This window comes from Simochromis diagramma, unplaced genomic scaffold (assembly GCF_900408965.1).
Source record: "Simochromis diagramma unplaced genomic scaffold, fSimDia1.1 OVJJ01000449.1, whole genome shotgun sequence".
Classification (NCBI taxonomy): domain Eukaryota; kingdom Metazoa; phylum Chordata; class Actinopteri; order Cichliformes; family Cichlidae; genus Simochromis; species Simochromis diagramma.
The window spans coordinates 731,185-751,662 of NW_024387274.1; the positions used below are offsets into that span (position 1 = coordinate 731,185).

The window sequence follows — 20,478 nt, forward strand, 5'->3', positions numbered from 1 at the left end:
GCTTTCTTCTTGTTTGATAGAGTGATACCATATATGCCCTACAGCTGCAGAAAAAGCTAACATTGTTATCTTTTTACAGAAAAAAAACAAAAAAAAAAAAACAGCTAAACATGAGAGGTTTTTGGACAGAATTTGTGTTTGCCATTGTTTAAGCACCGGTTCCAACCACAGGAGGTATGTTGTATCAACAGAAAAGGCTAACTTGGTTATCATTTTGCAGAAAAAAAAGAGACTTCTGAAAATAAAAACATAAGAGGTATTTGGACAAAGTTTGTGTTCTCCATTCTTTAAGCATCGGTTCGAGCATCGGTTCGAGCATCGGCACCGTTTCAAAAGTACCGGTTTGGCACCGGTATTGGATAAAACCTAAACGATACCCATCCCTATACTTGACTGTCAGTGCGCCCCAGGGTGGCTGTGGCTACAATGTAGCTTGCCATCACCAGTGTGTGAATGTGTGTGTGAATGGGTGGATGACAGGTTGTGTAAAGCGCTTTGGGGTCCTTAGGGACTAGAAAAGCGCTATACAAATACAGGCCATTTACCATTTTACCATTTGTTATGGAAACAACTAAAACAAAGGCGAGTCTGTAGTAGTGGAAGAAGGCTAATAGAGAAAGCATTCATCTCTCTATCCACCAACTGCCTTATTCATCTCTTCTGCCCTAAAAACCGCTACAGGAAGTCTTTCATAGCTCATTAATATGATTATTTTTTACTACTACGATCATACCTGGTGACGCTAAAGAGTATTTAAAGAGTATATAGCTACCTAGCTTACCAATTAACCTAACCCCACTAACTGCATGTCTTTGGATTGTAGGAGGAAACCGGAGTACCTGGACAGAACCCATGCAAACACAAAGAGAACATGCAAATTCCAAACAGAAAGACCTTGGTCAGATGGTGAATTTGAACTTCTTGCTGTGAGGCAGCAGTGCTAACCACCGCACCACCGTCCTACATACATGCATGCACATGCACATTATACTGAAATAACTCTACCTTACCTTCATGGACGGTCACCCCACAGTTGTCACACTGAATTATTTCATCTGCATCCTCGCTGTTGTCTCCCAGACAAACGCAGCAGATGAGAATGTGTTGTGTGCTCCAGGTCTGGGACCGATCCAGCAAAGCACCCTGGGGAATCAGGGAGCAGAGTCAGAGTCACAAACCCAATGACTGACATCCATGGAAACGGTTGAAGTTTATTCTCTTGAATTTACTATGATGACATCAAAACCTCTCATTGGATTGCAGGCATTCTATGACTCGTGTTATATTTTGGTATTATGGAGCACCAAGCAAAGGTGCCAATGTAAAAGCCAGCTGCCTTAAATTTAGTTCAGCTGCAAATAAGCTAAAACAAACTTATGGTATTAAGCTCTTAGATATTACAGATATTAATAAATGGTATATGCATTTTAGATTATCTCTGATTTTGGAGCAGGCGTTAACAACACTCCTGAAAAGAGTTTCTATTCTTAATAGATAAAACACTAAACCAGCATATAAGAGAACAAGAAAACAGATTCCCATGATGCATTCAGTATTTTCTTTTTCAGTCACCTTTCTCACTCAATATGTGTTAATAGACCTCTCTTCATTAAAGCACACTTGTTATTAATCTCTGGCTCTCCTCTACAGCATGTCTTTATCCTGCCTTCCTTCTCTCAGGCTCAGGGAGGTTCTGCCGGAGGTTTCTTCCTGTTAAAAGGGAGTTTTTCCTTCCTGCTGTCACCAAAGTGCTGCTCATAGGGGGTCATATGATTGTTGGGTTTTTCTCTGTATTATTGTAGGGTCTACCTTACAATATAAAGCGCCTTGAGGTGACTGTTGTTGTGATTTAGGGCTGTATAAATAAAATTGAATTGAATGTAAAAATAATTTTAATAAATGAACAATAAAAATTACATCCTGTTATTAACAAGAGTTCAACCTCCATCCATCCATCTTCTTCTGTTTTATCCGGGGCCGGGTTGCGGGGGCAGCAGCCTAAGCAGAGAAGCCACAGACCTCCCTCTCCCCAGCCACCTCCTCCAGCTTATCTGGGGGAACACCAAGGCTTTCCCAGGCCAGCCGAGAGATATAATCTCTCCAGCATGTCCTGGGTGTGCCCCAGGGCCTCCTCCCAGTGGGACATGCCCGGAACACCTCACCCAGGAGGCGCCCAGGAGGAATCCTTGTCAGATGCCCGAACCACCTCAGCTGGCTCCTTTCGATGTGGAGGAGCAGCGGCTCTACTCTGAGATTTGGTGTGTTCATGGTTATGAGCTTTTGTACATTTTTGTCTGCATGTGACTGCAATGAAAAGAGGCTAGCATACAGTATCAGCATCCAAGTTTGCCCTGTACTTTGATGCAAAGCTTTTGTGTTGCTAAAAACAAGATGTTGCAATAGTTTTAAATTGTGTTGATAGGCCAATATTTTTAATGATTTGTTCGCTTTTTCCTCATGTCAGAGTTTGTTGATCGGGTGTTTTGTTCAACGCCTCCCACTCTTTTTGGGGGTTTTTTTTTACCCAGTAAAGGTTTTAATAGTAATTACAAGAATGTTTTGGATGCTAGAACTGTGTTTCTCCTTCACTCAACCCGAGCTCAGCGTTTCATAATGACTCTGCCTCTTTGCTCTTTGTGGTGTGTGTGTAGGTGGGCTCCATCTCCACATTAATCCTCTGAGGTCTGGGTGTGGTTGGCCATTTTTGACTACTTTTGACTTTATCTTTTTATTTCACCTTTAAACACGGGTATTATGCTTTTCAGCACAACCATGTCTGAATTTACAGTTATTTTCTTTATTTTGACAAACTGTATGAACACAATTGACCTAAACTCACATAAAAACAAAACCAATCGTAAAATCTGAGTAGTTCGATTTTAGACTAATAAAAACCACAACACAAATTATTTTCCTAACTTGATATATAAATTGTAAATTTTTAAAACTTAAGCACAAATTTTGCAAACAATAAAGTTATACATAATATTTACCTAGAAATGCTGCCATGCTTTAGGTGTTTTTGGGTTGTTGTTTGGTTTTTTTCCACAACCATTTAAAACTATTTACAAAACAGGTGCCACAAAATGATGCCACACAAATTATTTTTGCCACTCAAAAAAATAGTTTCTGTCCACACCAAGACAGGGTAGCACATCACGGGCCTGACAACAGATGGTGTCACTCCTCCTGTTTTAGACCCGGAGACAGCGTTGACATTGCATCATTACATCTACCTTTGGTGGCTTTTTGGCTACCATCTGTGACATTCAGTAGTGGAGTCATTGTTTTGACACACAAAACAAAGCCAATAACTACACTACTACACAACACTACACACATGTCGCAAAACTTCCCCCTCTTCCTAAGCAATCAAATGCCACATGTTACAATATAATTTTTTGATTGGTTGACATGACGCATTGTTCCACCAACAGAGAAGGGAGTGTTCATCCTGTAATTAAGGGTGGCCATTCAACAATGGTGTTCATCAAAAACATTTTATTAGTTATTATTATTAACAATGTTTATTTGGTTTGAACTGCTTTTTGAAACGTGTCTGATCTTGTACTCACCTCGCTGCCCTTTCCCTGGGACATGCTATCATTGGTCAGTTCTTCATCAAAAGCACTGCTGCTCTTCGTCTTCTTTTTGGACTTCTTCGCTTCTTTGTCACTATCACTGCTACTATTAATGTTGTCCTCACCATCTTCCTTGTCATCATCATCATCATCACCGTCGCCATCTTCGTCATCATCATCATCGTCGTCGTCGTCATCATCGTCATCGTTGTCATCGTCATCACTAGCACTTTCACCACCCTCTTCATCTGTGCCTCCTTTCTGAGAGTTTGCTTTGCCTTTCTTCTTTCCTGCTGTGGGTCTCCAGTCATTATCATCTTCACTATCGTAGTCGTCCATCTCGTTCAGGTCTTCCATGGTGGTAAAGTCCAGAAGTGGGCGGTTCCTGCGGAAATTCCATTTCTTGGGCTCAGCTTGAGACTCTTCAGCATTTACATTGTTGGATGCAGACACTAAGGAAGATCCCGTTTCAGCAGCTTCAGCAGGCTCTGAAATTTTCTTGGTCTTGCGTCTGCCTTTGGGTGCGATGACAGTGGGAGTGTCTTTGGTGGAACTGTCTGACGATTGCTGCCGTTTGCTCTTCTCCTCATCCTCAGTCAAGTTCTCCTCAGCAGCCAGGTCTTTGGTCTCCTCCTCATCTATGCCATCATCTGCTGAAGCAGCATTATCTGAATCACTTTCTGAACCGCCTGCACTCACTTTGGACCCTTCTTCATCACTGCCATTGCCTGTGCCCTCTGACCCTGTCACAACAGAGAAGAAAGTGTCTGTGAGATCACTGAAATGTCTGGCTGTTTCTCCAGCAGAACCCACAATGTGGAGGAGGGTCTGTTTACAGTCAAACTGGCATTAGTGAACTTAATAGCAAAAAGTAAAGAAATTTGGGACCCACAACTTCATTTTCTTTTAAAAAAAAAAAAAAAAACAGGCACCATGTAAATAAACAGGCTTTCAAATGGAATAACATTTACTGTCAAGAAGCATTCTCACAGCACAGAAATAATCAAACAAACACAAATTTCTCAACTTCATATGTATACACCTCCTCAGTGTTTGTTTTGACTTCTGTGGTTAGGGCATCCTTTGATGTATTTCTTTTATAATGCCCAACAGGTCACGGCAGATGCCCGCCCTCCCCGAGCCTGGTTCTACTGGAGGCTTCTTCCTGTTAAAAGGGAGTTTTTCCTTCCCACTGTCACCAAAGCACTTGCTCATAGGGGGTCATTTGATTTCACAGGACTCTGTTAAATTCTACAAAAAAACAAAAAAAAACTAAGTACACCCTTACTGTTTCCACAGGAATTAAGAGGTTAAGTAGCAGCCAAGTGCTACTAATGAAATTAATTAACTGATCATCAGCAAGGGTGACTACCTCTGGAGCATTTAGGTATCTGTTAACACAATGCCACAATCTTCTCACAAACGACATGCCAAATTCACCTCAAGATCAGACCAGGCAATGCTCAAGAGAAACTGCAAAACACCCAAAACCTATATCTCAGACTCCACAGGCACCAGTTAGGGTGTGAAATTTTAAAGTTCACGACAGTACAGCTAGAAAAAGACTAAAATCAGTGCGAGTTGTCTGGAAGGGTTGTCAGAAGAAAACGTCTTCTCTTTTAAAAGAACATGTTTTAATTCTACAAGCTCTCACATATTGCAACATAATTACCTTCACAGTCTCTGCCCACATTGAAGTTTTATGTGGCAGTGGGCTGAGACTGTGCAAATCAAGAAAGAAGTCCCTGCTTCAAAATCAGAATCTAAAGCTTGACTAAAATGTGCAGCTGCTCACATGGGCATCATCCTCTAGTATAGAAAGATTTGGAGGAATTGACTTCCTCCAAATTCCTCAACTTCATCTAAAATCAAAAGCTTAACGGTTAAAACTGAGATGCAACGGCTTTATCCAGCAGGAAAGTTATTCCAAACACACATCCAAACTAGTTTTGAAATCGATGTAGCAGGGTACAACAAAGTCTGTGAATGGTCCGCTCAAAGCCCCGAAAATAACCCTATAGAAAATTTCAGAAAATCATCAGAAGAAAGCCTAATGTGATATTTTTCAGATTCTTGAAATTTAGGATTATTATGAACCACAGATGACGAAATTCATAAAAAGAAAATTACACCGGAAAGTTTTATTCCAAAATTAGTGACTTGTGCATAAGAAAATTAAAATTCATCATTTCAACATGTCATATGTTGTTTTATATAAATGAAATATTGGCGTTAAATTATTTTCTTTTATTTTCTAAAACTGTAAAGTCATAGCATTTTTATTAAATTTTGTGCAGCATTTCAACTTTTCTAAAAAAATAAATAAATAAATTAATTAATTAAATTAAATTAAATAAAACAGTTTGCATTTAATTTAGCCAGCCAAAAGCTTATTAGTCTCAAGCCATTTGGACTGTTCATTTCTGAACAATAAAAAACTATGCATGTTAGACATCACAAAGGCCATACTTACCTGAAGCATCTCCTACTTGAAAGTCACTGTCATCTGAACTGTCATAATCCAAGGCATCAAGCAGAGAGGCAGCAAGTGGTTTTACCTGCCGTCGCTTTAAACTGCGGTCCACTACATGGGGGAGTCCAAGAAACCAACAGACAAGAATGCAACATTTGAGTAAGATGTCATGAGCAGAAAAACACAGCTGAGAAGAAAAAAAACTATAAAAAGCAGATAAGCTTTGCATGTTTAACCATGCAAAATTGTTTTTACTTTATTGCATAATGATCATTATAAAGCATAAAAGTGATAATATTTTATTTGATAGTATTTCAAATAAAATTGGGCTATGAAAAGGAGATGCTAGCAGGTGGTTATGTGCCCATATGTAAAGTGCAACGTTCTGTACTGCTGACCATAATATATTATTATAGCGATTACAGCATGCTATAGGTATTAAAGTTACACTGCAGTGGTTTGAAACATATCTGTCTAACAGATGGAGAGTCCTCTTCACACACTAAGGTTAATTATGGAGTTCCACAAGGTTCTGTGCTAGCACCAATTATTTTTACATTATACATCCTTTCCTTAGGTTGTATCATTAGAAGGCATAGAATACATTGTTGCTGTTATACAGGTGATACTCAACTTTATCTATCCAAAACAGATAACACACACTATTTAGTTAAACTAAATTGCAGGAATGTCTCAAAGGTAGGTAGATGACCTCCAATTTTCTGCTTCTAAATTCAGATAAAACTGAGGTTATTGTGCTCGGCCATAAAAAGTCTTACAAATATGGAATCTAGCCTCTGGATGCCACTACCTTAAGCTCCAGTAACACTGTAAGGAGTGTCTGAGTTGGGGTAAACTCAAGTGTCCATAAAGGGCTGAAAAATGTCTATAAGAGAGCTACTGACAATTTGTCAGCAAGATAGTTCCAGACTTTGAAGGCCTATACTGTTTTCTGCAGCCAAGTCTATGCTTTTCATACATAATCTTTTTCTTGCCTCCCACATTCCTGGTGAACTCCAGAACAGAAGAAGCAGTTTCATCCCACTTGCCAATCAATCAGCATTGGCCTACATGCTGCTGAGTTTTGGTGGACTCCACAAAAGTATGTTTGAAAGAGTAGGAGTTTTATGGTTGAAAACTCCTAGGCATAGGAAAATACATACCCTTATATATACCTATAAAATACCAAAGGTACCGCAGTGCCGTAGGTAGGTTGTGTACGATAACACAAAGTTGCTTCAATGTAGAGATTGTTTTATAATGATGGTCTAGTTCACCTGTACGGTCTGCACCTCAGATTGACGGCGAGTTACACTTAAAGACATTTAAAGCAAATTCAACTTGTGCTTTATGCAAATCAATCTATGCTGCTACACAAAATATTCAGCACCCAAACGTCCAATTACTTTTTAGCCCTTAACGTTCGGGTATCCTGTATCAAAAGGACAGTTCTCTCTCAAACGCGGCTTTAAATAGTGGCGTAAACCTATCTATTATTTTCCCTTCAACACCAACACGAAACACAACGTTAATCAGCTGCAGACATTAGGTTTTCTGATGCTGGGATTTGTACAGCTCTTAGCTACGCAACTTGCCTATTAGCACACTGTTAGCAAACAAATAGCACCGCTGCGCCTAAACTGCTATCAAAAGCGGTCCCTGTTTTGTTTTCACGAACGATACATGTTTGTTTTTCTTTTTAACTGAAGAATCTACGATAGTCGTCTAAAACAGCTTAAGAGGTACACTTACCAGACATTTTGGTCCGTCAAGCACCATAGCTAAACGTGCTGAGCATTATTAGCTGTACTTAAATTGTGACCTTCTAATTGAATCACTGATGCTCGTGATGCTTTTAGTATATATATAGGGACACAATTAAAAGCATCCAAACGTAAGATCCAAGTTAATGTGTTAACATCAGACCAAGTTAATGCAAAACTGCACGTAAAACACAACAGCATTAGCATTTAGCATACCAGCAACATCACTACCAGTCACAAAGTAGAGCCGGGCTAGCTAACTAGCAACAGTTTGAGGGAACAAATAATTGTTAATTGTGCCAGACGGCAAATACAATTTGAGTATATATAGATATAGATATATATCTATATATAAAAATGACAACGTGGAAGGACTCACTCTGTACTTCACGTTCACTACGACAGGTCTCCTATCAGAAGCATGGTATATGGACAATGGAGAACACCGTGGTGACGTACTGACGGCTGCATATTGTTGCTATGAGGACAGTTACGTAGTACAATATGACAGTCACGTGAGAGTTAGTGACTCAAAATAATAATATCTGAGTTTATAAACTTTATTTAATTAATGATGACATTAATTGTGTATAGAGTGCATGTAGGCCTACTATAAAACCAATGCTAAGTTTTGGAACCATAGAAATTATTAAAACAGCCCCCACTTACTGTGGGGGCTGTTTTAATAATTTCTATGGTGCCATATAATTTCTATGGTGCCCCCACTTACTGTATACACGTTTTTATCTAGACTATCCAATTTAGGGGATTTTATGGTTTTTTAAAGAGTAATTACTATTACTAATTACTAATTAGCAATAGAATAACATAACTTTTTTCATTCCGAAAGTTGGGAAATCCTTGTTACAACAGCTAAAACCAATAAATAGCTTGAAATTTGTATGTAGCACAACAAAATTTCCATAAGCTAAAAACGTCATAACACAAAAGAACTCAGTTAAATACAAAGAAAATAAAGGTTAGTGTGTAAAAAGCTGACTATAAAAATAAATAAATGGGATAAAATGTTTATGCACATCAGAACTTTTCTAAAAATGTACCTATTTGAGCTGGAATTGATGTCAACAGCACTGAACATTCATGGGGATGGTAAAAGTTAAAATTTCCATTTAAAATATCTATTTATGAACATTCTCACATTATGGTGGAATAACAATACTTATCAGGTTTGAACAATCATATTGGGTGCACTGTATCAATATGAAAAAGGTGGACAAATAAATTATCCACATATATTTTTCAAAGATTCAAAATTACACTTAATTTATCATTAAAACAGTTATAGGATTCAAAATGTATTGTTAATTAATTGTTTTTTAATTGTATCATTGCTCATGTCTGAGGTTTGGATTTTTTTGTGCATATTTTTGATTAAAAAAAATAATAATTTCATAGAGAATCTAATGCTGACAATTAACCTATTTAATTTAAAACAGATTGGGGGGGGGGGGATTAAAAATTATGTTTTCTAATGAAAAAATGTGAATGTTACTCCAAAGGAATGGAGTTGTATAAATGTATACTTTGACTTATTTTCAAAATTAACTTTGTTTCTGTTGTCCTCTTTTGACTTTGTCAGTTTTGCAAATAAGAGATGATTAAAATAAATGAACCTAGATCGATCCTGATGCATGCTAAGGGGAAGACGGATGGGACAGGAAAGCAAAAGGGATGATTACAGCTGTCCTTTCTTGATGAAAAATGGCCCTGAATTGTGCAGAAAGAGGCCGTTTTTATCAGCTTGTATCAAAATACTGAGGATATCACAGTAGTGATCACTGTCATCATCACTATCAGCATTTTCATCCTTTTCTCTCCTGCCCTACTTTGATCAACATGGAGCCTGTTTGCAGCAGATAGTGTTGGAGGGAATGTGTTGAGTACTTTGTCTGACATTGAAATCAGTGGGATAATGACAGTCAGGCCAGGTGGAAGTATAACAGCCACTTCATTGCACCAGTTTTTCAAGCAGAAAAAGGGTTTATGCCTATAGTGCTTATGTACTATTATAGTTAAAACCTCAAACCAATCCCCAAACACAAAAGGAAATAAGAATAGAAGTTTTCAGAAGTTGAGACTAAGAGAGAGTGAGCTGAGGATGGTCTCACTCCAGTGCATCACATATGGAAGTTTAGGCATTTTAATGCACTGTGTATAACTTTTGTGCCATTTTTCAAAATGCAATCCAACATGACATTGTCATATGCGCTGGATTCCTCATCTGGTACTATGGCAACAAAAAATGAAGAAGGATTGGAAGGAGTTTGTAACAAAATATTTTTATTAAATATCATCTAAGAGTAAAAGACACCCCCCTCCCCACCCCAAAAAACAAATAAATAAAAATTAACAAACAAAGAAAAAACAATAAAAACAAAAGAACTCACTGTGTTTGTCAGATATTTGTTTTGTAACCTGCCAATATGCTAATCTATGGCACAAGCAATGCAATTATCTAATTTTAACACCAATCTGTTCAGAATTCATGCTAATGGACTACCCATTTAATTCAAACGTGACCCTGACTGGTCCTCTAGTTGGGCAAACAGGTTGATTTATGGCAAAGCAGGACTGTGTGTAACTGGTTGATCCCCTGATGTACTCTTATCAGCCACTTTATTAGTTATACCCACTCAACTGCCCATTGACGCTAATATTTAGTGACTCAGTCACATGGCAGTAAGTCATTTAAGCGTGTAGCTATGGTCAAAAAAACTTGTTGAAGTTCAAACTGAGCATTACAAAAGAGTAATTTAATAAGAGAAAATATCCACAGAGTGGCAGTTTTTTCGGGGGGAAATGCATTGGTCATGCCAGAAGTCAGATGAGAATAGCCAGACAGAAAGTGCATTCTCTGAACGCACAACACATTAAATCTTGAAGCAGATGGGCTATAGCAGCAGAGGAGCATAATGGGTGCCACTCCTTTCAGGTAAAAACAGGAAACGGAGACTACAATTTGCAGGAGCTCATCAATCTGGTAAAATGAGTCTCAATTCTTACTGCTACATTCTGGTGGTAGGGTCAGAATTTTGTGTAAACAATGTGAAATCTATTTTGCCTCATATCAACAGTACAGGCTGATGGTGGTGTAATGGTGTGGGGAATATTTTCTTAGCAAACAATGGGCCCATTAGTACCACTTAAGCATTGTTTAAATACCACAGCTTACCTTCACTTTATTGCTGACCATATCTATTGTCAGCAATAAAAATGGACTGGTTCTTATCTCAAAAGGCTGGGAGATCATTGATCAAAGACTACTGATCAGTGGCTACGAGTCCCATTCACAGAGAGTTGGGGAATGTCTGCTCTTCTGTGTTGTGCCATCTGCTTCGCCAGAGGTTGTTTGGTTTCCCCGATGTATAAATCCTGGCAGTCCTCCTGGCACTTAACAGCGTACACTATGTTACTCTGTTCATGTCAGGGGACCCGATCCTTGGGGTGGACCAATTTTTGGCCCAGTTTTGGGGCGTAAAAGCCACAGACACTCTGTATTTAGAAAGAATGCATCTCAAAGGTTCTGATACTCCTTACACAAGGAGCCATATTAATTACCAGAAAAATAAACTTCACTGTTCTAATTCTTGCTGTATTAGCAGTAGAACAAAAATGTAATAATTCGAATTTGCCTATGCTACCTTACCACAAAAACAAATAATTTAACAAGCTGAAAAAAACTTAAATTAAAATTAAATTAAAAAATAAGAAAACACAAATTTTGGTGTAGAGACTATGCTCGGCAGCAAATATGTTGTCATGGTCCACGCGAGCATCCTGTGTCTTTCTACTGTTTCCTCGTGTTCCTTGTTATCCGCCTCTGGGTGGAGTCGTCATTATTCCACCTGCTCAGCTCAACTGATGGAGATCTGAGGCAATCAGTACTTAAGACCAGAGTCAGCATCTCTTCGCTGCCAGTTTGTGTCAGTAACAGTCTGCAGTGCTGCATGCTTGGTGTTTCTGTGTTGTACTTGTTGCCTTGTTTTCCACTAACTTATCTTGCAGGACGCTCACTCGGCCATTTCCCCTCCCTCCAGAGCCATACCTGCCAAGTAAGACGCAAACCCAATCATTTCCACTAATGATGTGCGATACCACTGATTTCCTTTCCGAGCCGATACCAAGTAAAATTCAGGGTGGTATCGACGATACTTATCCGATACCGATACTTTGTACAAAAACTTACTTTATTTATTGTATCTTTTATTGTATCTCAAATTCTAGCATCATCATGATTACAGGACATCATATTACTTGTTCTTATCACTTAATAATGCAGAATTCATCATATAGAAATAAAAAACCTGAAGTTGTGTGCTATTTGAGCACGCTGCCTGCCTGCCTGCACTAAAGGATTCAGTGAGAGATGTCTGTCTCGCCCTAGCAGCACCTGTCCCTGTCCTCCTCTTCAGTTCGCCTCAACATAGACTCGTCATGTTCTGTGATATGATTTACTCTGAGGTATTTCACGAGGTTAGTGGTGTTGCCACAACACCTCACTGTCTTGCCACATGTATTGCAAACCACATCTCGGCTGTTTGTGGAGGTAAAATACGTCTGCACATAACTCCAATTACACTCAGCCATTGTTGTGAGTGCGCACGCCAGGGGCTGGACACATTTATACAGCCGTATTTTGCACATGACTATGAAAGGCAGAAGAGGAAATAGTTCCTTCCAATGTTGACAATCCGAATGATATAGTTTCTTTCCACTGTGTTCCTGTTAATGATAAACTACAAATTTACCCTAAATTACTAAAATATCGATATTTTAATGTGAGAATCGATTCTAGAACATAAATGACTGGTATCGGAGGAATCGATATTTCAGTATCGATCCGCACATCATTAATTTCCACGTTATCAGTCTTTGTCTCCCCTGCTCCCTTTCTAACCACAGTCTCCCTCTGTCCACAGTTCCACTGTGTCAGACTCCCTGCTAAGCATTCCTCCCTCATGCCATTGTTTACATGTGTGCTTAGGAAAAAAACTTGTGAGGAACACCTTAACGCTGTTTCCAGTCTTTGAATCTGTGTTGGGTCCATGTCCACGTACTAGCCTCCAGGCCCCCGTGACATCTGATAAATTCCCTCAGCCAGCAATACACACAGAATAATTTATGTAATAGTTTAGAGAACTGCACCTGATTGTCTCCCCATGTGTCATGCAGATGGGGGTGGTCTCTGGGTCAGTAGAAATCTGGTGGCATCGTGGGAGCTGGAGGGCTGCGGCTGCTGTTTTGGGGCATCTGTGGCTGTGCCTCGGTGGATGGTGGTAGGTGGCTGCTGCCTTATAGTTTTGGGATTTGGGGTCTGGGGGGATTGTGGTGGCAGATATTGGGTTGCTGGCCTCTTCTATACGGGTCTGGGTGTGGTGCCTGGGGCCCCGCTGCCCGGGACTGCCTGTGTTCTTGTTGGGTCCCTCTTTGCACTGTGGTGGTCTGTCCTCTTGGCCCCTTTGGTGGGCTGGGCCAATGGCTTGTCACAGACTCAAGCCAGTCTGTCTTATTCTTTTTGTGGTTGATTGACTCAGGTACTGATTCTGTGGCTCTGAGTGCAAATGGGCCCCAACTCTGTAAACCTGACCAACCAGAGCGTCAGGTTTACACATAAAGTCAATGGAGGAGCGCAATGAAGCACGACTGGGGGTCCCGCGAAAATTTAGAAGCAGATTTGCGTTGCGAAAACGCGTGAGCAAGTAGCGCGACTGACGTGTTTGAAGTGCGAATAAAAACGCGCATCAGTTTTTGTGGTGCATTTTGTGCATTTGCGCGTATCGTGTCTACCGCTCGAGTTGGAAAGTAAATAGGGCTTTGGAGCGTGATGTCACTGGAGGGGGCGTGGTCAGGATTTTTGGTTGAGCCGCCATGTTAGTAGGCCAAACAAAGGGCTACAGGAGCGAAAGCACACGGAAACATCAGCTATGGCTCGTACTTGCTGTGTTGTCGGTTGCAATGTTAGACTGCACGATTGGGAAGGGAATAAGCTGGAAAATGGGCTCTCTTTTTATCGTTTCCCCTCCTGGAAGCAACGTGAGGGATCTCATGTATCTGATGTTACCAAACGAAGACATCAGGCTTGGATAGCAGCGGTGAGACGAGCTGATATCAAGTTCTCTGCCATCCCGAGTTTTTTGTTGGTGTGCTCCCGACATTTACATTCCAGTAAGTTCTAAAGAAATTCATATTGCTCTTTATGGGCTTTTAGTTTTATTTTCAATGTGCTGAGGTTATAGAAAATTAGAACAAACATCCTAATGTGTGATGCAGCAGAACTATGTTCTGTTTATGGAGTAGCTTATCGGCGACAACTCCTCCAGAGTAGCAATTGGAATTTGCCTTTTTTGTGGACGGCTCCTTTTGCCTTCCACTGCAGACAGTGTGTTTATGGTTTCATCTAGAGCAATTTTTGGCTGCATCTTGGTCATATGGTCAACGTACTCACAACATGGAGGCTTAAAAACGGCCAAATCTTGTACCCAACCGTTTGTGAATTAGATGTGCACCTCCAGGGAATTATAATTCCAAAAATGATTTGCCGTGTATGCGCTGACTCCACAGACAGGGTATGAGAAGATATCAGGGTAGGACAATGGCGGTAGGTCTTCAGGGTTTCTACTCCACTGCTATTTTTTCCAAATACCGTCTCTTGGCGTCTGGGCGCAACCAGTCTCAATACAGTCCTTTGGCTTTTGAGCTGATTTCCAACAGAGTGTGTTTGTTTTGATTTGTGGCCTTCTCAAATGGTGCCGCACTCCCACAATGCATTGCAGTGTTACGTCAACTCCAAAGCCCTATAGAGAAGGGAGATTCTCTCTTCAAACGCTAGATCGACAGCTGCCATCTTGCAAACATACCGTCTGGCACTACTTCCTCCCACATTTCCATTGGACGTGCGACCAATTCGCGTTGGACGCGCGTCGAGGTGCGAATGTGCACGCGACCAGCTAGGGGTGTCTGGCGCGTTTTGGTCGCGTCTATCGCGTTTGGTGTGAACGCACCGTAAGCCTCCCCAGCTTTTACATATCCTGAGCCTTTTCCTCCCCTTACTTCCTCTGACAACACATCACTCACACACGTAAGGGGCCATTGTTGCAGTCTCTCTCACCCTCATTTTAAAGTATCTTTCATGGCAAACTCTCATACACAGACACTCAGTCTCTCTCTTCTCTTGTCTGTCTCACACTCCTTCACGGATGATCTGATATCCTCGTGTCGGTGTTGTTCCCACATCATCATAATAAATGTTGTTCCAGGTTCAACATTGCAAGTGACCAATCACATTGTTGTGACGTCCCCCTTTTGTGCCTTTGAAAAATACCGCCTTAAAAAAATCTACTTCACTTGCGAGAAGAGAAACCGCTTCTGTCCGCCGATCCAGGAACTTAAATTCGATGAATTTCAGGATACTTTTCTTTAATAAACGGTAAGCATTATACATATTGTCCTTACAGAGGCGGTTTCTCTTCTCGCAAGTGAAGTAGATTTTTTGAAGGCGTTTGTTTTTTTCGAGGTCGCAGATGACGTCAGGAGAAGGTGATTGGTCACTTGCAATGTTGAACCTGGAACAACATTATTTATGATGACGAGGGAACAACACCAACACGAGGATATCAGATCGTCCCTCATTCACACCCACACGCAGCAAATGCATTTTTGTGTACCTCCCTTTGTCTTGCATTTCCAGTTCTGTGTATCATTTGAGTCTGTTTTGTTACAGATGCAGACCCAGCTTGTCTGTTTCATCCTCAGTCTGCCCCTATTCTCTTTCTATCCCTCCACTTTCTTCTCCTTTCTCTAACCTGGGCTTAACCCCTCGTCCACTCGAGCATAGCATCCACACAGATAATAATATGAATAATGAAATAAATAAAATCAGATTATCATGAGGAGCCTAGAGTCCATAGTGCTCCTCTTGGGAAAGCAAATGTGCTTGGCACAACAAAGCATTCAGAACATGATTTTGCTTGCTGACATGTCCAAGTATCTGCATTTCCATCAGTGTAAAAGAGACTCAACAGCAGATCAATTAGAGCAACATTTATACATTTTCTAAATCACCAAATTAATACATGCTCATTCCAATGCAGTTTGTGCTTCATTCAGTGGTTTTAGTTCAATAAGGCAAGGTCACTTGGAAAAATTTAATATGATTTATTGTGACAGTGAAATTAATGTATTTGGCAATTAGACTCTGCTGACCCAGCATAGTAGAACAGAATCCCAAATTGCACGCTAACCAATCAGAGGCTGCAGTGACACTGTTAGCTCTGCCCGCTGACTTTGATGGGTGAGATTGACAGATAACATTAGTTCATGAACACAGCAACAGTGCCAAGAGTCCCAATATTAATTAATTAAATCCATCATTACATTGTTTAGAAAATGTGTCATTAATTAATAGAAATAAATAATTTATTAAATGTTATAAATGAAAAGAATTGAAATTAAATTATTTTTTAAAATATGTTTAATTAATCAGAATCAGAATACTTTCTTAATCCCTAGGGAAATTATGTGGGTTACAGTTGCTCCAGGACAGTAACAGTAACAGACTAATTGCTCAATTATAAATATCAAGAATTTACAGAGGTGATTATAATAAATATCAAGAATATTGACAAGAACATGACAGAGGCTGAGTATATATGAATAATGAATTATTTCCCATTTTAATTGAATAATGACACATTAATTGTTTAATGATGTATTTAATGAATTCATTTTGGCACCTGAGGCCCTCCATAGTTTACAGGTACATTGTAGAAAGCTGAAATCTTGAGAAAGCATCCTGCTCAGTCATCGATTTTCTTGATGAGCCAGAGGACAGAAGTAATTACACAGAGTAAGAATAACACAGACTTTAGGCAATAAAAACACTACTATAAGGATATGCCATGACAAGTAAGCTTTAAAAACTCATTTGAAGAGGAGTAATTACATTGGATGTTTTTTATAAATCTTGAGGTAAAATGTCCCAAAATGTCAGTGTGATCTACAGCCTCCCTCCACCTCAGGACTTTGCATTTAAATTGGAACATTCATTCATGTGGTGTAAATAAGGTGGCACCATGTTCTGCATTTCTCTTTCATGAGTCTGCCGTTACATCTTCTTTTGGATCTGGAGAAATATGGGACTGTATTACAGTCCCACTGGAAGTGTCTGATGATTTCTTAATGAATAAAATGCTCACTGGTGACCAATTACTTCTGAGGCATGTAGAACAAATTGTATTTAAGGAGATACTATTTTTATCTCTCTTTTAAATTAATCTGATAATTCACTGTGATGAACATAGAGTAAAACATTTTACTGTTTAATACTGTCTCACAGACTTCAGAAGATCTAGGGGTCTGTGCAGAAGAGGGCTCTGGACAGATGATACAATTTAGACTATTTATGTAAATTTCAGTTTGATTAATTCTAAAATGAACCAAAGTTAATTCTGACTAACCTTTTCCAGACCCAGCATCATCACTCAGAAAACTGACATGCCGGGAAAAGCAAATCTATTACAAAATAGGTCACACATAAACCTCTGTCTCTCTTCCACAGCATGTCTTTTATCCTGTCTTCCTTCTCTCACCCCAACCGGTCGCAGCAGATGGCCCCGCCCCTCCCTGAGCCTGGTTCTGCCGGAGGTTTCTTCCTGTTAAAAGGGAGTTTTTCCTTCCCACTGTCGCCAAAGTGCTTGCTCATAGAGGGTCATATGATTGTTGGGTTTTTCTCTGTATCTATGAAGCGCCTTGAGGCGACTTTTGTTGTGATTTGGCGCTATATAAATAAAATTGAATTGAATTGAATTGCATCTAATGCTGGTCCAAATATTACAGTAGAATTGGTGGAGGTTTGAAAGCCATCCAAGCCTTAATGAACCTTTGTGAAGACAATCTTTTTGACCAGTTTATGTGAGTAGTGTAACAAGTGACTAGACCCGTGTTGTTTTTTCAGGTCTCCCTCCTCAATTACAATTAAAAAGATTTTCATGCAGTAAAATTCTTAGTATGGAAAAATAAAAGAACGTACAGCATATTTCAAGTGCAGGTGAAATGGCCAAAACTGAAGAAAAAAGAAGAAAAAAGTCAAAGCTCAAAAATAATCAAACAAGAGAAAATATGGAAAATTATGAAAAATAACTGTGATTCTCCAACTTACAGATGATCATTGTCATGTTGAGTATTTGTGTTTAACTTCTCTGTTATTTAGCCACAGGCGGAGAGGTGAGATTGGCACCAGGTGCTTGCTCTGCCTGCGGGTAGTGTTTCCAATCTGGTTTGTCTATTGCACCCCTGTACCAGATCAACTCATCGTGTGCAGGGTATTTCAGGGCTGGAGTTTGCCTCAATTCTTTGCTAGGATGCTACCTGTCTCATGCTTGAGTTAATTAGTTTCTCTGGAAATCCTGAATCCCTCAACGTGTGAAAACCTTCAGCCACACTTGCCGAGTCAGCTTGGAAACTCCAAAACCTGTAAAGGAAAGAACTCACCTGCCTGCTCACGCCCCACCAGCTCCACTCATCCAAGTTTGCTTGTTGCCAAATCACCACTGACGGACACACAAAGATTCCTGAGACGAAGTGTATCCTTGGCAGACAACAATTAAGCCTTAAATTTACTCATAGCAGTGCTTGCTGTAGTTTCAAAACAGAATGGAAAAACGTGATACATTATCTGAAAACCTGGCTGCTGCTTTCCCCCCCCAGATGCTCCCTTTAAGGGTCACCACTGTTGATCATCTGTTTCCATTTTACCTTTCTTCTTCACACCAACCCTTTGCATATCTTCCTTCATTACATCCGGGAATCTCTTTTGTGCTATTCCTGTTTTCCTCCTTCGTGGCAGCTCCATATCCATCCACCTTTGTCCAGTATATCCACTATCCTTCCTCTGTACATGTCCAAACGATATACTTTCTAATCCTGTCCATTCTGGTCACACAACTTCAACTCTGCCAGCTCCAGTTCTGCCTCCTGTCTTTTTGTTACTAACACCATCTCCAAACCAGACCTTAGAGCAGATCTCAGTACCGTCTTGTAAACGTTCCCTTTCACTCTTTTATCCTGTCACTTGTCTTCACCCACTCCACCTTGCCTGCGCTCTCCTCTTCACTTGTCTTGTGCCCTGTTCCTTGCTTGCTTTGCTGTTACAGCTGTTTCCATCTTATTCATACACATGTATTTAGAGGTGGGAAATACAAATACTCTATTACTGTACTTGAGTAGAATTTTAAGGTATCTGTACTTTACTTGAGTTTTTTTTTATAACTTTTCACACAAAACACAAAAGGCTATCCTATTCGTTTATTAATCACCAGACGATGTTGTATTTAGATAAATAAAAAGAGGCACAGTCATGTGCCATAGTCAGGGGTTTAAGTGGGTTGTGTTTTCTTTATTTATGACCCAACACCAGAACAACTGCAAGTGTCTGTAAGTTTCAATCGCAGTACTTCAGCATCTAGCTAGCGTGGCAAAAGAAGAGCGAGCGCAAAGGGAATGACATTTTTTTCAGGGTAAGATAATTTCACATGCAGCTATTGTTCAGCTCAACAAACATTAGCAAAGACACCGACTATTTGTGTGCATTTTGTTGCACAGTGTGTTGCTAGCAAAAGCTCCAGCTGCTGTATTTCACAAAGAGAGAAAATAAAGAGAGCTAACTTCACTCAGAGATGGAGAAAGATAAGAAAGACAGGATCCTCTCCAGAACAGAGCTTAGGCTTAAAGATAAGGACTGATTTTATCAGATCAGTGGGATTTGATAAACTGGAAATGTAAAGCTTACACTGTAAAATGTAATTCTAGATGTTTGTTATTTCAACATATTATTCTATATCAGTTTGACAATAGATGACTGAAGTTGTTGTTATAACATAGAATTACAAGTTAAAAACGTCCCAATTACACCAAAAAAAGCTAACTTGAAAACTCATGTCCAGCTAAATCAGCAACTTATGTGAACTTGACAACGTGGGTAAGTTGAGCACAGCAGGATTCAAAACTGTCCCACGTGACTGCTATCGAGGTGCATCATGGGGAATTGGTGGTTAACGACATGCTCACTTTACTTGGACGTTTTCTAATCATCTTCTTTGGAATCTGCTTTCACGGTGAGTAACATTGGTTATAACTATAAGGAAAGAGAGCTACAAAAGTTGGAACATGTCATATACTGGGTTGCCTGTGTCGAGCGGGTGGGCGTTGCGGCTTTACGCCACTATGACATGCTTTGCGGCAGGGCTGTCTATGTCCAGTTCTTCTCTTTGCTGCCACACCCGTTGTTGTGCTGTTATAACCCATGCTGGATACACGTTCAATAAAGCTACCGAGTGGTCATTCTACATGGTGTCAGAAGTGACCCGGACCATCGCCGGAATAACACCATAAGGGAGAAAACAACAGAATGGCTAAGTTTAATCCCCCGACAAGCTTCCCCTTCGATAAGCCGACGGAATGGCCTGACTGGAAACAGCGTTTCGAGCGCTACAGGATCGCAACGAAACTCCACAAAGACGAAGGACAGGTACAGGTGAGCTGCCTAATCTACGCGATGGGAAATGAAGCAGAGAACATTTACAAGTCACTCACCTTCGCCGCCGATGAAAGTCGTGACGACTTCGCCGTCGTAATGAGGAAGTTC

General features: G+C 40.1%; 1 protein-coding gene across 7 annotated transcripts in view; it reads right to left on the minus strand.

Moving 5' to 3' along the window:
* The window catches only part of phf14 (PHD finger protein 14), a 142,307-nt gene extending 133,986 nt beyond the window's left edge, over nucleotides 1-8,321 (minus strand). The window contains exons 1-4 of one of the 7 annotated variants that reach the window (XM_040002624.1): nucleotides 7,807-8,166; nucleotides 6,055-6,165; nucleotides 3,576-4,324; nucleotides 1,011-1,143 (exon numbers count right to left, since the gene is read on the minus strand). In XM_040002624.1, the coding sequence (XP_039858558.1) occupies nucleotides 1,011-1,143; nucleotides 3,576-4,324; nucleotides 6,055-6,165; nucleotides 7,807-7,813 (1,000 nt within the window). In that variant the 5' untranslated portion in view covers nucleotides 7,814-8,166. Of the gene's footprint in view, nucleotides 1-1,010; nucleotides 1,144-3,575; nucleotides 4,325-6,054; nucleotides 6,166-7,806; nucleotides 8,167-8,196 lie in introns of those variants that run through there. The other 6 variants (XM_040002622.1, XM_040002621.1, XM_040002627.1 and 3 more) reach the window with 6 other exon arrangements.
* Nucleotides 8,322-20,478: the final 12,157 nt, after the last annotated feature.